Here is a 15,997-nt window from a genome sequence, read left to right on the forward strand (position 1 = left end):
TTTACCTGAAGTATTCATAAATGATCCCTACCTTCCCACAGACATCGTAAAAAGAAGGCTACTGCCACTGCGTGTATTATGTTCTAGGCCTATTTGTGCTCTGCAAGGATTGTTTTGCGGACAGATGACGTCACCCTTAAAGTCAAGCTGCAATAAATTTCAAAGAATGTAAAGTAATCTTGAAAACAACACAATAAATAAGATAACACACTGATGATTATGTAGTGATTTGATCTGATTTGAAATGTAAGACGTTTGTCCAACTGTGTGTCCAACACTTAAGAGCCAAACTAGTCGACATCTGGACTTCTTTTGCCTGGCTGTTTTGGCTGTACTATTCATTGCTTTTTAGCATGAACTATCAAGCTGAAATCCAAACTTCAGTATCTTTATGAAAAACATGACTGATGTGCCAATGTAAACCAAACTTTAAAAATGTAAGGTATCAGAGTCCAGAATAAGAAATACTGTATCAGTGCTTATGGCCTATCACTGATCATTCATCACTGGGACACTAAGTCTTACGCTCAGAACGTCTAACCTAATACCAGAGAAGGTTTCAGAATGACATTTTACAAAGTGAGGTGATAGACATGCAAATGAGATGTAAAACGTTCTCTTCTCTGCATTATGGTCCTCCTTAGTCATGCCTTTGTTGACCTATACAATTCATAATGAAGTAGACCTATATCATAGGTATTTGAAAAGTATTAGTAGGTGTACAAAGGAGTGTCAAGCACAGTACGAAGGCTTACATACAAAAATAGCATGGTGTAACTTTGTGTTCCACATTTAAAAAACAGCATAGCGAAATGTAGCAGCAGGGCTCTACAGTGCGACCATTTTACTTGCAAATGCGCCTAAATATTTTGCTGTGCTACCAAGAATTTTAATTTAGGGGCATCTGTGCAACCCCCCCCCCCCCAAAAAAAAGAATAATAATCACCCAGATGTTAATTGTTGCAATGATTACTTCACTATACCGCAGCCCGTGGAGAATACACTGAGCACAGATTCATGACCGTCATGCTTGCACAATTAATACAAAGAACCTGGCTTGTTACCTCAAATATTTTTCATTGTGCTCCTATATTTTAACTTAGACGCACACATGCTCCTTGTAAAAAAAGTCAGAGTCCTGAGAAGAATGTGATAGTGCTCCATAACAAGGCCTACATACAGTTGAAGTTGGACGTTTACATAAACTAGTTTTAATGACTCCAACCTAAGTGTTTCAACCACTCCACAAATGTCTTTTTAACAAACTATAGTTTTGGCAAGTCGGTTAGGACATCTACTTTGTGCATGACACAAGTAAAATTTCCAACAATTGTTTACAGACAAGACTATTTCACTTATAATTCACTGTATCACAATTCCAGTGGGTCAGAAGATTACATACACTAAGTTGACTGTGCCTTTAAACAGCTTGGAAAATTCCAGAACTTGGTGTCATGGCTTTAGAAGCTTCTGATAGGCTAATTGACATCATTTGAGTCAATTGGAGGTGTACCTGTGGTTGCATTTCAAGGCCTACCTTCAAACTCAGTGCCTCGTCGCTTGACATCTTGGGAAAATCAAAAGAAAATCAGCCAAGACCTCAGAAAAAGAATTTCAGACCTCCACAAGCCTGGTTCATCCTTGGGAGCAATTTCCAAACGCCTGAAGGTACCACGTTCATCTGTACAAACAATAATACGCAAGTATAAACACCATAGGACCACGCAGCCGTCATACCGCTCAGGAAGGTGACGCGTTCGGTCTCCTCGAGATGAATGTTCTTTGGTGCGAAAAGTGCAAATCAATCCCAGAACAGCAAAGGACCTTGTGAAGATGCTGGAGGAAACAGATACAAAAGTATCTATATCCACAGTATAACTCGTCCTATATCGACATAACCTGAAAGGCCGCTCAGCAAGGAAGAAGCCACTGCTCCAAAACCGCCATAAAAAAGCCAGACTACGGTTTGCAACTGCACATGGGGACAAAGATCTGACTTTTTGGAGAAATGTCCTCTGGTCTGATGAAACAAAAACAGAACAGTTTGGCCATAATGACCATCCTTATGTTTGGAGGAAAAAGGGGGAGGCTTGCAAGCCGAAGAACACCATCCCAACCGTGAAGTACGGGGGTGGCAGCATCATGTTGTGGGGTGCTTTGCTGCAAGAGGGACTGGTGCACTTCACAAAATAGATGACATCATGAGAAAGGAAAATTATGTGGATATATTGAAGCAACATATCAAGACATCAGTCAGGAAGTTAAAGCTTAGTCGCAAATGGGTCTTCCAAATGGGCAATGACCCCAAGCATACTTCCAAAGTTGAGGCAAAATGGCTTAAGTTCAACAAAGTCAAGGTATTGGAGTGGCCATCACAAAGCCCTGACCTCAATCCCATAAAACATGTTATGGGCAGAACTGAAAAAGCATGTGCAAGCAAGGAGGCCTACAAACCTAATCCCATAAAACATGTTATGGGCAGAACTGAAAAAGCATGTGCAAGCAAGGAGGCCTACAAACCTGACGCAGTTACACCAGCTCTGTCAGGAGGAATGGGCCAAAATTCACCCAACTTTTTGTAGGAAGCTTGTGGAAGGCTACCTGAAACGTTTTACCCAAGTTAAACAATTTAAAGGCAATGCTACCAAATACTAATTGAGTGTATGTAAACTTCTGACCCACTGGGAATGTGATGAAAGAAATAAAAGCTGAACTAAATCATTCTCTCTACTATTATTCTGACATTTCACATTCTTAAAATAAAGTGGTGATCCTAACTGACCTAAGACAGGGAATTTTTACTAGGATTAAAATGTCAAGAATTGTGAAAAACTGAGTTTAAATGTATTTGGCTAAGGTGTATGTAAACTTCCGACTTTAACTGTAGTTATCATGTGAGTTCCAGCAAGAGACAGGCCTATTAAAACAGAGTTGTCTTTCAAAGACTAAATTATTTTGATTTCAGCTGCACATGGTCTCATATCAAAAGGTGTTGGTGTTGATACGTGTCTGGCAGCTAACACTGAACATTTGTTGTGTGGAAACTAGAAACATTTAACAAACAAGGCCTAAATGCATCACTGTCTGGCAAAAAATGGATCTAATGCAGAACAGGACACACAGCATACCATCACGTCAATACCAACAGAGCTGCTGGACAAAAGCAAGGATCGTGTCTAAACTTTGTATGCAAACCCAAATGTGGTTGACCACTGATCGTATATGGTGGTGTTGTTCATTTGTGGAAAATGTTATTATATAAATTGTGTATTTTTCCACATTGTCAATGTTGCAAGACACAATGTCTTTTAAGGTAAAAAAAATATTTTTTTTCAAGTGACATGAGTTAGTCTTTTCCACATTCCACACAGCATGTGTCATAAGCATCATGTGCTGACCCCCAAATATATAAATGATTTTACTATACATTTTCTGATGAATCAATGACCAACAAATCATGTAATGTCATGATACATGAGGCGCCATTTAATGTGTGACCAAACAAGTCCAGTAATCTATGCATGTGTGGATGACAAGTATGATCTATGGTTAGTATTACGTTTGAGTTCGTCCTTTCAGTTCCCAACTAAATGTGTCTGCTAAGACCATATTTGAGCTAGGCTTAATTACTATTAGTCTACACTACATCATGACAAAGTGTCACATTCAGGACTTGACTGTGGACACTGAACCTGACGTGCACATCACACTCTTAACGTCCTTGCCTGTGATATTAAAATATGGTCCTTCAGCTAGGACAGTAGCACATTTTGGGTGATGCTGGCACTCCTATCCTCTCTTGTTAAGTCAATACAGTTGGACAACAGGCAGTGACATCTTTATTTCACTGATCAATACTGGTCTACACCAATGCCCCTCACTGCCTGACAACATTACTGCTAGAACAGACCTGTATGGTAGTATCCAGACTTGAGTCTGCAATCTATTCCTGACAACATCCACTGCAGGACAATGAGTCAAATGAACAAAGAACAAATTCAATGTTGTGTTGTATGAGTGAAGTGTGCTATTACAACACCGTAATAAAACATCCTTTATGCAGCTTATGTGTCTTATCTTTTCATAATAATCTCCATCTTTAAGGTAGTCCAGTTTACAACAAAGGCTATTGCTGAAACAATATTTGGCAGGTCACTTTTATAAAACGTCACAGGTTCAGACAGAATCAGAGAGGCAAAACTAAATTCGGATAAATCAAACTGATAATGAACAATATGATAGGCTAATCTAATATGGTCAGAGAGGGCAGAGCACATACTAAAATGTCAGCTGAACATATTGCCCTCGTTGGATTTGAAAACTCTTACTGTTAATGTGTGACATTACACCTAAATATTTCACAAATAAACTAGAATCAGCTATCATCACTGATAATAAAATGAAGGCAGACTGCAATCCATAAAGTTTCTACACACAAATAGCCTGTTATTATAAATCTTTAAAGGAATTACATTCATTTGGGGTTTTAAAATATGGAACATCATTTGATGTTAACGCCTGATGTCTATTTACTGTCAGAGTGGAGGGCCCTGTCCTTCCAAAAACAGCTTCTTTCTGATACACAATTGGTTCTTGAGCTTAGATATTGAAAATGTAAGCAAGCTAGCAATATTTCACATCCCTGAATGTTATGATTGGGCATGCATAAGAAAGTAATATGTTGTCAAGTCATCAAGTTGTCTTCTTCATAAAATCAAGGGGCATTTAAAAAAAAAAAACATTTTACAGACAGAACCTTTAAAAGGGGCTTGCCTTGCTCAGCTGGGTTAGTGATATTGTTTGTTTACAATCAACTGTAAGTGTGAACAGGATGTTTGACTATTGGGGGGTCTTGGATGAATATCTTCCATCTTGAACTATTGGGGAATGAATATCCTCCGTGGTCACAATACATTGCCTGGAATACAGTGAGTGTTGAAGCCAAATAAATACACTTGATGTTACTCCCACTTTCCATTGCAGTGGCCTCACACCAGGATATCCTAACTACAGTGAAATAATAACATTATAGAGAACTTCAGAGATTAGTCAATATGTAGCACTAACCACTTATTTTCTAAGCCTATATGAAAATTACACTTGTGAGTGAATTATTAAATAATGATCATTGCATTGATTACTCTACCATAAGTGATCACGCTTGAACTTGGACTTAACTTGTTTGACAGGTTTTCCTGTCATCAACACAACACTCAACAAACAAGAATAGGATGTCTGAATAAAAGTTACTTAAGTAAATTAACTTTCTGGTGCATGTGGCTGCATGTTTTAGTCATATGGGTTTAATTATTGCAGGACAATCAGAATAGTTTATTTCAAGAGACGATTATTTGGTGTGAGTAGAGGTGAATGACCTGGATGGTGAATAGTTCAGCACTGTAGGAGTGATTGTCTGTCTGGACTACTGTAGGCCTATGCATTCTGGATATGGGGTTTAATTGTCTCCTTGCTGGAGACCACAGGTTCAAGGTTGTGTACTCTTGCGCACGTGTGCTCACTCTGAGCAGTCAGTGATACTTTTTGCACAAATGAATGAAGGCAATGATGAACTTTATGCCAGCCCATGACCTACCTGTTCTCTGGATATGCACGGTAAGGAAGGTCTGCGAGGCATTTTACAGCTGCCATAATAGCTGGTCGACGTTTCCCCCAAAGAAACACAACTGGATCTTCTCCTGGGTCTGATCACAGGGACTTTCTCCTCGTTGCTGGAGATCCTATTCGGAGTTTCCCTCGACGGGTAATAATGGTCAAAACAGAGGGACAAGAGCGAGCCTGAGACACCCGCCAAACACGCAAACACGGGTCTCAGGAGTGCAGGCAGACAGCTCAGACTGGTGAAAGACACCAACCACACAACACTGGCAAACACCAGGATCAGAACACTGTGTTTGAGTTTCAAAGTGGGGATCAGTGTTAGGAGACCCACACACCCCAACACGAATAACAACCTGCCAAACATTTGCATCTGGTGTTGGTCCTCTCCCCACTGCAAAAACCGCAAAACTAAAAAATCCCCTAAGTAACATGATGCTGGCAGTGACACAAGCCAACATGTATTACTTTCCCTCTTTTTCCTCCTTAAATAAAAGGTCAAAAAGAAGAATGCACAGCCTATGCTAAAGAGAGGGCTGATGGACTGAGAGAAGCCCGACAGAAAAGTCCGCAAATCCCAAAAGCTGAAGTCACTTTGTAAGCTCCTGGAAATAAGCAACGAAACTGCAAAAATAGCGAATGCACCCAGGTATAGGCCAGAAATTCGAAATATTTTTGAATTCAGAATGTCCTCATTGCAAAACCTACAGACGTTAAACAAAAATCCCCTTTGATGGTCTTGTTTTAAAGGGGTGACGCAGCTCTTCACATAGCCGTTCCTGAAGCTCTCTGTGCTGTTTGCATTGGCAACCCCATCGTGGTGCCTGATTTTACTGTGCAAAACCTCTCCTTCCTCGCGAACAGCCATGTTTTCAACTGTAGCTCCTTGGATTCCTTCAAAAGTTTCCTTCTCCCAATATTCTCGACGTATTAACACTCAACTACATGACGGCAAACGCACTCCATGGTCACTCAAACGTGCTCAAGCATTTTGACTAAAAGAAAGAGAAGGTGAAATGTTGTTGTTTTTTGATAAAAGGGACTCCGTGTCGCCGCCTAGATGTGACAATCCGCTACAAAAACTACAGATCTACACAGGCACGCGCTCTGCAGCACTGGAACAAACCGTGCACTCTCATGGTCGGTCAGAAAACGGAAGAAGAGTGCTGCTATATAAAATCTAAGGCTGTCGGAGTTAATCAGCTCGAGTTAACTTTTTGTAATTTTAGTGCGTTTTTTAAATCACAATTAATTGCATTGTCTGAACGCGTTCAAAATACACTGAAAACCTAAAAAAAATGTTTAGATAATATGTACAGCTAAAAACAACCACACAACGTCAACATGTTGACAGTGTGGTTAAAGAAAGTGTGCATTTATCAATTTACCTAAGTTTGCTTGCGTTACTTTGGACAAAATCCAAACGTCAAATGATCTTGCCTTTAAACAGATATGCAACTTGATCTGTTTCTTTATGATTTTATGATTGATAAAGTACATTTTGGCCAACAATAAGGCCCATTATTTGAAGGTTTAGCCAATTGTATTAGTGGTAGTAGAAGTAGTAGTAATAATAGTAGTAGTTATTTTCTAGTGTAATTACACAGCCAGCCTATTGTACCCCTATCTAGGCCTAATTACTCTGGCAGGCCTGTGATATTGAAATATTTGCAAATATGTTCAACTAACGAAATCTACCACTTCATTTTTGAAAAAAATGCTTAATCTTAGAATACCTATTTTGTATGTGTTCTAATGAGACTTTGTAAATGAAAGCAATGTTCCTCCAAGGAATCGCTGATTTTGAGCACTACATATATCAGAGAAGATGGAACTCTATTTGGATATATCATAGAAAGCAAGTGATATTTATGTAAGAATAAGGAACGCACCTTCAAAATCGAAATTTTCAGGGGGAAATAGTTATTTCGACGAGATTGTAGATTATGTTTAACATTAGGTGTATTGAGTAATTGCACGCTTTTACTTTGTGTATTGTGGGGGTTTCTGATTTCTTCAGCAGTGTCTGGTGAATAATTTCACATCACATCTGGCAGAGAGAAAAATACAGAACGCGGTTCCCCCTCTCTGTGATCTACTTGTTTCCCTTTGCGCAGACATCAATAGGAAAAGTAATCAAGCACTCATCGGTTATCTGAGGCTCTTGTTGGTGGAAAGCTCTATCATCATGGTAAGCTTGGAATAAATAATATAATATGTACGATATAGAAAAATGAATGCAAACGTATTAAGTAAATACACCAGAAATCTCTGTTATCTGTAGTTGGATGGAAAGGCTACCTAGCTAACTAAGTTAGCTATCCAGCAATGAGTAAGCATTTAGTTAAGTTTACTAGCCACGCTACTGTTACCGGTAAAAAAAAAAAGGGTAATGAATTAGAAAGCTAGCTAAGACAACAACAAATGCTATGGCTGCATCCCTAACCTGTGACTATCCCATATTTTGGGTAGAATATGATCGGAGTAGCTAACTTCTTGCTTAATGTTATTAGCTACAATTTTAATCAATGGTAGTAGCTAGCTAGCTAATGTTATCTATTCAGCTAACGTTAGCGAGCTTAGCTACTTCTTCACAACTTGAAGTCAAATTTCACTGTGTGAAGACCAAGCTGTGTTGCTAGCTAGTTAAATCAGCGCTGTTTTAGCTGAGTCATTGCCTTGTTAAAGACACTTAAGAAGTAACTGTTACCATTAAAAAGTGGGCTTTGGGCAGCCAACATAAATATAAACAATGTAGCAATAATGGATTCCATAATAACATTTTCACATGCAAATGGAACTTGATTTCTATTATGGAATCAATGATGACACATTGTACTATGACAACAGGAACATGTAGGTTTCTAGATTGTGGACTAATTTTTGTATTTTTCTTAGTTCCGCAACCAGTATGACAATGATGTCACAGTTTGGAGTCCACAGGTAAGTCTGCAAATATAGGTAACATAACAGTTAGCAATTTCAGCTGCAATATTTGTGACTCATAACAGGTCACTGTTTTGTGTTTCAGGGGCGTATTCATCAGATTGAATATGCTATGGAAGCAGTGAAACAAGGATCTGCAACAGTGGGTCTGAAATCTCGCAGTCATGCTGTGCTTGTGGCTCTGAAGGTACAATTTACATTGATTTTACATTTGCATTCAAGGACATGATTATATGAAAAGTAGTGTAAATGTTGTCTATTTATAATCCTAATTTTGTGTTCTTGTCCAGAGAGCTCAGTCCGAGTTGGCTGCCCATCAGAAGAAAATTCTAAATGTCGACAGCCATATTGGCATCTCCATTGCTGGCCTCACTGCTGATGCAAGGCTACTCTGGTAAGAGAGGATCTGTTGTGCATGGTTCTTCATATTCTTGAAGAGAATTAGACAGTGTTCTTCTGACTGAGGTTAACACTTTCTTCCATCATACTCCTTCAGCAACTTTATGCGTCAGGAGTGCCTGGACTCCAGGTTTGTGTTTGATCGGCCTCTCCCTGTGTCCCGCTTGGTCACACTAATTGGAAGCAGTATCCTTTTACCACAAATTTAGTTTTTATGATGGTTAACATGAATTGTCTATATTGGTCATTTTAAAAGTTTTTACACCGTTGCAACTAAGACAATCCACCTTGACCTAGCACTCAGAAACCCAGATCCCTACACAGAGATATGGAAGAAGGCCTTATGGTGTGGGGTTACTCATCGCAGGATATGATGTAAGATATGTTTTGGTTGGTTTGTCCCTCTATAAATATTAGTGGAATAGTATGTCATATCTAATATTGTTTGTCTCTTCTAGGATATGGGGCCACACATTTTCCAGACCTGCCCCTCTGCCAACTACTTTGATTGCAAGGCCATGTCCATAGGGGCCCGCTCCCAGTCTGCACGTACCTACCTGGAAAGACATATGGACACTTTTCTCGACTGTGAGTATTTTAAGCCTTTTCTTCTCTGCTTCTGATGTAAGCACATTGTAAAACTTTCATTCTGTCTTGTAGGTGAACTGAATGACCTGGTTCAACATGGCCTCCGGGGACTGAGAGAAACTCTACCTGCAGAACAAGATCTTACCACAAAGGTAAACCTTAAGCTTACTGCAAGCTCTATGGAGATGCAAGATTCAGAGCCTAGCGCAATGTTGGAATGTCATTTTTTTGTCACAAAAGGGGCAGCTTCTTGTAATACCATCCGGCATTCAACATGCTTTTCTACTACCTGAAAATTGAGATGCGCCGTATCATTCTTTCCGCAGCCATGGGGGGCAGTGTCGCTTGGTTCCTCAATCCGATCTATAGGTTATTAATCAAGTAGCCTAATTTCCATTGATAACCAAACAACAAGAATCCACCCAAAAAGGTATTTTGTTTAGAAGTTATAACTATCAGGCTAGTGTGAAATGGTAGAACCTGCTATTGCCAACTAGCTAGCCATGTTCTTTTTTCTCTGTAAGCAAAACATTATGATGTTCTGTTTTTAGCTGATATGGGAATTAATACACAAGCAGCATATCAAACTGGGATAGTGTTTTGTGCTACACTTAGTGATGTTACGTTTGATGCCTGAGTTCTGAGGCATGCGTCAAAATCTCTAAGAAGTGTACTTTGAAGCAGTGTGCCAATGCCTGTATCACTTTATCAGAAGAACGTTATTAATGACGTCCGAAGCTTCATTTCGTCGAACAACCACCTGATTGGTTTGGTAGAAGACAAAAAGGCTATGCTGAGCACACGCTAATTTGGCTGCTCTAAATGGTTTTGAACAGTAGGCGTACACTGTGTTAATTAAAGCCTTGAGTAATGAACCTATTTGACACAATTGTCTTGAAAACCTCAGCTTCAGGAAGCTTTGTTCCTCCATCAGTAGTTAAACCTGCAAGTATACAAATATTTGCCAGTGCATATGTTTAAATTATACATCTGATTATTTCACATGGAGATAGATGTGGGATGTTAAAAAGGCTAGCTAGCTTCCTATTTTTAAAGCCAGCTAGCCAGGCTGCCAGCTTGCAACTAATAAAAATAAATAACATTACAAAACAAAAAGTCACTAAACCTCTACCTACATATAAATGTTTCCTCAATTACCTCAACTAATTCTGTACCAGTACACCCTGCATATCAAATCAAAGTTTATTTGTGCACCGAGTACAACACCTTACAGTGAAATGCTTACTTACAGGCTCTAACCAATAGTGCAAAAAAGGTATTAGGTGAACAATGGGTAAGTAATGAAATAAAACAACAACAAAAAGACAGGCTATATACAGTAGCGAGGCTATAAAAGCAGCGAGGCTACATACAGACACCGGTTAGTCAGGCTGATTGAGGTAGTATGTAGATAAGTGACTATGCATGTATGATGAACAGAGAGTAGCAGTAGCGTAAAAGAGGGGTTGGCGGGTGGCAGGACACAATGCAGATAGCCCGGTTAGCCAATGTGCGGGAGCACTGGTTGTTCGGTCCAATTGAGGTAGTGTGTACGTGAATGTATAGATAAAATGACTATGCATATATGCTATGCATGCAGCCTCGCTACTGTTTTTTTATTTTATTGTTGGTCTTAAATTGTTATTTTTCTATTCTTTTCTTTTTTACTTCAGTTTATTTTAGTAAATACTTTCTTAACACCTATTTTTCTTAACTGCATTGTTGGTTAATGGCTTGTAAGTAAGCATTTCACTAAGGTCTAAACCTGTTCTATTTGATGCGTGTGACAAATACATTTTGATTTGATTTGAATGGGAGTGGGACCAGCATGTTACCAAAACATATCCCCTGCTCCAAAAATCGCGCTCTACCCACGTGCACGTAGATGAATGAAGTGAAGCTTGTAGTAACCTTGAGACTTTTCCATCAGGCTACTGTCCAATTATCTACTCCTCACCCTGAAGTGGGCTCTCATTCGCTCCCCATGAGGGGATGGACTGGTATAACTACTATTATGTGAAAACACCTAGCCATTCTTACACTAATCCAATGTTTTTAAATTCATGAGGGGTTCTGAGAGAAGGGTAGGGGATCAGAACACAACTTAAATCACAGATTGACAACTTACTGTCTGCCCTTTTAGAATGTGTCCGTTGGGATTGTTGGCAAGGACATGGAGTTCACCATCTACGATGATGGCGATGTGGCATCATTCCTTGAAGGCCTTGAGGAGAGGCCACAGAGAAGGGTAAAAAACAATGTGGCAAATTTTGAATACAAATATTTTCTCAGAGGAAACTTGTCAAGAGGAACGGTTATTGCCTTAACTGAATAATGTACTGTCAATAATCTTATTATCTCCATACCTGACAATGCACATGCCTTGTCCTCTTGTTGTGCTGCAGGTTGCCCAGCCAGACGACGAGGTGGTAGCAGAGAAGCCAGAAGAGCCCATGGAGCTCTGAGATTGAAGTGTGTTCCCAGACAGTGTGAAGATGACAAAGCTCTTATCCCTGATTCTTTCAGTCATTGGATGGCATCCTGTCCACAACCAATATTCCACCCACACTCACTTGTAACTGTATCAACATGGAGAACAATTACCATTATGTTCAAGTCGACTATCTATGATTTTTGTTAGCCATTCAATGTTTGCATTCATTTTTTGTCATTAAAGACAACTTTTTCTGAACTTGTCTGGTTCATTAAAATAAATGTAAATGTAATGTTATATTTTATCATTACTGCATTGTCATTCTATGTTCTTATGTGGCCACTCGGTGGATGTTTTCAAAGAGAAGGTAGGAACTGAAGTGGGTTTATTTATTTTTTATTTTACCTTTATTTAACCAGGTAGGCAAGTTGAGAACAAGTTCTCATTTACAATTGCGACCTGGCCAAGATAAAGCAAAGCAGTTCGACAGATAAAACGACAGAGTTACACATGGAGTAAAAACAAACATACAGTCAATAATGCAGTATAAACAAGTCTATATACAATGTGAGCAAATGAGGTGAGAAGGGAGGTGAAGGCAAAAAAGGCCATGATGGCAAAGTAAATACAATATAGCAAGTAAAATACTGGAATGGTAGTTTTGCAATGGAAGAATGTGCAAAGTAGAAATAAAAATAATGGGGTGCAAAGGAGCTAAATAAATAAATAAATAAAAATTAAATACAGTTGGGAAAGAGGTAGTTGTTTGGGCTAAATTATAGGTGGTCTATGTACAGGTGCAGTAATCTGTGAGCTGCTCTGACAGTTGGTGCTTAAAGCTAGTGAGGGAGATAAGTGTTTCCAGTTTCAGAGATTTTTGTAGTTCGTTCCAGTCATTGGCAGCAGAGAACTGGAAGGAGAGGCGGCCAAAGAAAGAATTGGTTTTGGGGGTGACTAGAGAGATATACCTGCTGGAGCGTGTGCTACAGGTGGGAGGTGCTATGGTGACCAGCGAGCTGAGATAAGTGGGGACTTTACCTAGCAGGGTCTTGTAGATGACATGGAGCCAGTGGGTTTGGCGACGAGTATGAAGCGAGGGCCAGCCAACGAGAGCGTACAGGTCGCAATGGTGGGTAGTATATGGGGCTTTGGTGATAAAACGGATTGCACTGTGATAGCCTGCATCCAATTTGTTGAGTAGGGTATTGGAGGCTATTTTGTAAATGACATCGCCAAAGTCGAGGATTGGTAGGATGGTCAGTTTTACAAGGGTATGTTTGGCAGCATGAGTGAAGGATGCTTTGTTGCGAAATAGGAAGCCAATTCTAGATTTAACTTTGGATTGGAGATGTTTGATATGGGTCTGGAAGGAGAGTTTACAGTCTAACCAGACACCTAAGTATTTGTAGTTGTCCACGTATTCTAAGTCAGAGCCGTCCAGAGTAGTGATGTTGGACAGGCGGGTAGGTGCAGGTAGCGATCGGTTGAAGAGCATGCATTTAGTTTTACTTGTATTTAAGAGCAATTGGAGGCCACGGAAGGAGAGTTGTATGGCATTGAAGCTTGCCTGGAGGGTTGTTAACACAGTGTCCAAAGAAGGGCCGGAAGTATACAGAATGGTGTCGTCTGCGTAGAGGTGGATCAGGGACTCACCAGCAGCAAGAGCGACCTCATTGATGTATACAGAGAAGAGAGTCGGTCCAAGAATTGAACCCTGTGGCACCCCCATAGAGACTGCCAGAGGTCCGGACAGCAGACCCTCCGATTTGACACACTGAACTCTATCAGAGAAGTAGTTGGTGAACCAGGCGAGGCAATCATTTGAGAAACCAAGAGTGTCGAGTCTGCCGATGAGGATATGGTGATTGACAGAGTCGAAAGCCTTGGCCAGATCAATGAATACGGCTGCACAGTAATGTTTCTTATCGATGGCGGTTAAGATATCGTTTAGGACCTTGAGCGTGGCTGAGGTGCACCCATGACCAGCTCTGAAACCAGATTGCATAGCAGAGAAGGTATGGTGAGATTCGAAATGGTCGGTAATCTGTTTGTTGACTTGGCTTTCGAAGACCTTAGAAAGGCACGGTAGGATAGATATAGGTCTGTAGCAGTTTGGGTCAAGAGTGTCCCCCCCTTTGAAGAGGGGGATGACTGCAGCTGCTTTCCAATCTTTGGGAATCTCAGACGACACGAAAGAGAGGTTGAACAGGCTAGTAATAGGGGTGGCAACAATTTCGGCAGATAATTTTAGAAAGAAAGGGTCCAGATTGTCTAGCCCGGCTGATTTGTAGGGGTCCAGATTTTGCAGCTCTTTCAGAACATCAGCTGAATGGATTTGGGAGAAGGAGAAATGGGGAAGGCTTGGGCGAGTTGCTGTTGGGGGTGCAGTGCTGTTGTCCGGGGTAGGAGTAGCCAGGTGGAAAGCATGGCCAGCCGTAGAAAAATGCTTATTGAAATTCTCAATTATGGTGGATTTATCAGTGGTGACAGTGTTTCCTATCTTCAGTGCAGTGGGCAGCTGGGAGGAGGTGTTCTTATTCTCCATGGACTTTACAGTGTCCCAGAACTTTTTTGAGTTAGTGTTGCAGGAAGCAAATTTCTGCTTGAAAAAGCTAGCCTTGGCTCTTCTAACTGCCTGTGTATAATGGTTTCTAGCTTCCCTGAACAGCTGCATATCACGGGGGCTGTTCGATGCTAATGCAGAACGCCATAGGATGTTTTTGTGTTGGTTAAGGGCAGTCAGGTCTGGGGAGAACCAAGGGCTATATCTGTTCCTGGTTCTAAATTTCTTGAATGGGGCATGTTTATTTAAGATGGTTAGGAAGGCATTTAAAAAAAATATCCAGGCATCCTCTACTGACGGGATGAGATCAATATCCTTCCAGGATACCCCGGCCAGGTCGATTAGAAAGGCCTGCTCGCAGAAGTGTTTCAGGGAGCGTTTTACAGTGATGAGTGGAGGTCGTTTGACCGCTGACCCATTACGGATGCAGGCAATGAGGCAGTGATCGCTGAGATCTTGGTTGAAGACAGCAGAGGTGTATTTAGAGGGGAAGTTGGTTAGGATGATATCTATGAGGGTGCCAGTGTTTAAGGCTTTGGGGAGGTACCTGGTAGGTTCATTGATAATTTGTGTGAGATTGAGGGCATCAAGTTTAGATTGTAGGATGGCTGGGGTGTTAAGCATGTTCCAGTTTAGGTCGCCTAGCAGCACGAACTCTGAAGATAGATGGGGGGCAATCAGTTCACATATGGTGTCCAGAGCACAGCTGGGGGCAGAGGGTGGTCTATAGCAGGCGGCAACGGTGAGAGACTTGTTTTTAGAGAGGTGGATTTTTAAAAGTAGAAGTTCAAATTGTTTGGGTACAGACCTGGATAGTAGGACAGAACTCTGCAGGCTATCTTTGCAGTAGATTGCAACACCGCCCCCTTTGGCAGTTCTATCTTGTCTGAAAATGTTGTAGTTTGGAATTAAAATGTCTGAATTTTTGGTGGTCTTCCTAAGCCAGGATTCAGACACAGCTAGAACATCCGGGTTGGCAGAGTGTGCTAAAGCAGTGAATAGAACAAACTTAGGGAGGAGGCTTCTAATGTTAACATGCATGAAACCAAGGCTATTACGGTTACAGAAGTCGTCAAAAGAGAGCGCCTGGGGAATAGGAGTGGAGCTAGGCACTGCAGGGCCTGGATTCACCTCTACATCGCCAGAGGAACATAGGAGGAGTAGAATAAGGGTACGGCTAAAAGCTATGAGAATTGGTCGTCTAGAACGTCTGGAACATAGAGTAAAAGGAGGTTTCTGGGGGCGATAAAATAGCATCAAGGTATAATGTACAGACAAATGTATGGTAGGATGTGAATACAGTGGAGGTAAACCTAGGTATTGAGTGATGAAGAGAGAGATATTGTCTCTAGAAACATCGTTGAAACCAGGAGATGTCATTGCATGTGTGGGTGGTGGAACTAATAGGTTGGATAAGGTATAGTGAGCAGGACTAGAGGCTCTACAGTGAA

At 40.7% G+C, this 15,997-nt stretch overlaps 2 protein-coding genes across 3 annotated transcripts in view; one reads left to right on the plus strand and one right to left on the minus strand.

Annotated features, from left to right (window-relative positions):
• Positions 1-6,733, minus strand: part of LOC109895222 (cGMP-inhibited 3',5'-cyclic phosphodiesterase B) — an 84,825-nt gene extending 78,092 nt beyond the window's left edge. The window contains exon 1 of one of the 2 annotated variants that reach the window (XM_031831137.1): positions 5,594-6,733. In XM_031831137.1, coding sequence (XP_031686997.1) covers positions 5,594-6,484 — 891 coding nt within the window. In that variant the 5' untranslated portion in view covers positions 6,485-6,733. The remainder of the gene's footprint in view (positions 1-5,593) is intronic. The other variant, XM_031831136.1, reaches the window with a different exon arrangement.
• A 908-nt stretch (positions 6,734-7,641) lies between these two features.
• Positions 7,642-12,241, plus strand: LOC109894984 (proteasome subunit alpha type-1-like). The gene is made up of 10 exons (XM_031831138.1): positions 7,642-7,807; positions 8,515-8,559; positions 8,648-8,749; positions 8,853-8,956; positions 9,059-9,147; positions 9,266-9,336; positions 9,420-9,549; positions 9,622-9,701; positions 11,693-11,797; positions 11,955-12,241. Exons 1-10 carry the CDS (start codon positions 7,805-7,807, stop codon positions 12,012-12,014), a joined length of 789 nt encoding a protein of 262 aa, XP_031686998.1. The 5' UTR covers positions 7,642-7,804; the 3' UTR covers positions 12,015-12,241.
• The last annotated feature ends 3,756 nt before the right edge of the window (positions 12,242-15,997 follow it).

This window comes from Oncorhynchus kisutch, linkage group LG8 (genome assembly GCF_002021735.2).
Source record: "Oncorhynchus kisutch isolate 150728-3 linkage group LG8, Okis_V2, whole genome shotgun sequence".
In the NCBI taxonomy this organism is placed as follows: Eukaryota; Metazoa; Chordata; class Actinopteri; order Salmoniformes; family Salmonidae; genus Oncorhynchus; species Oncorhynchus kisutch.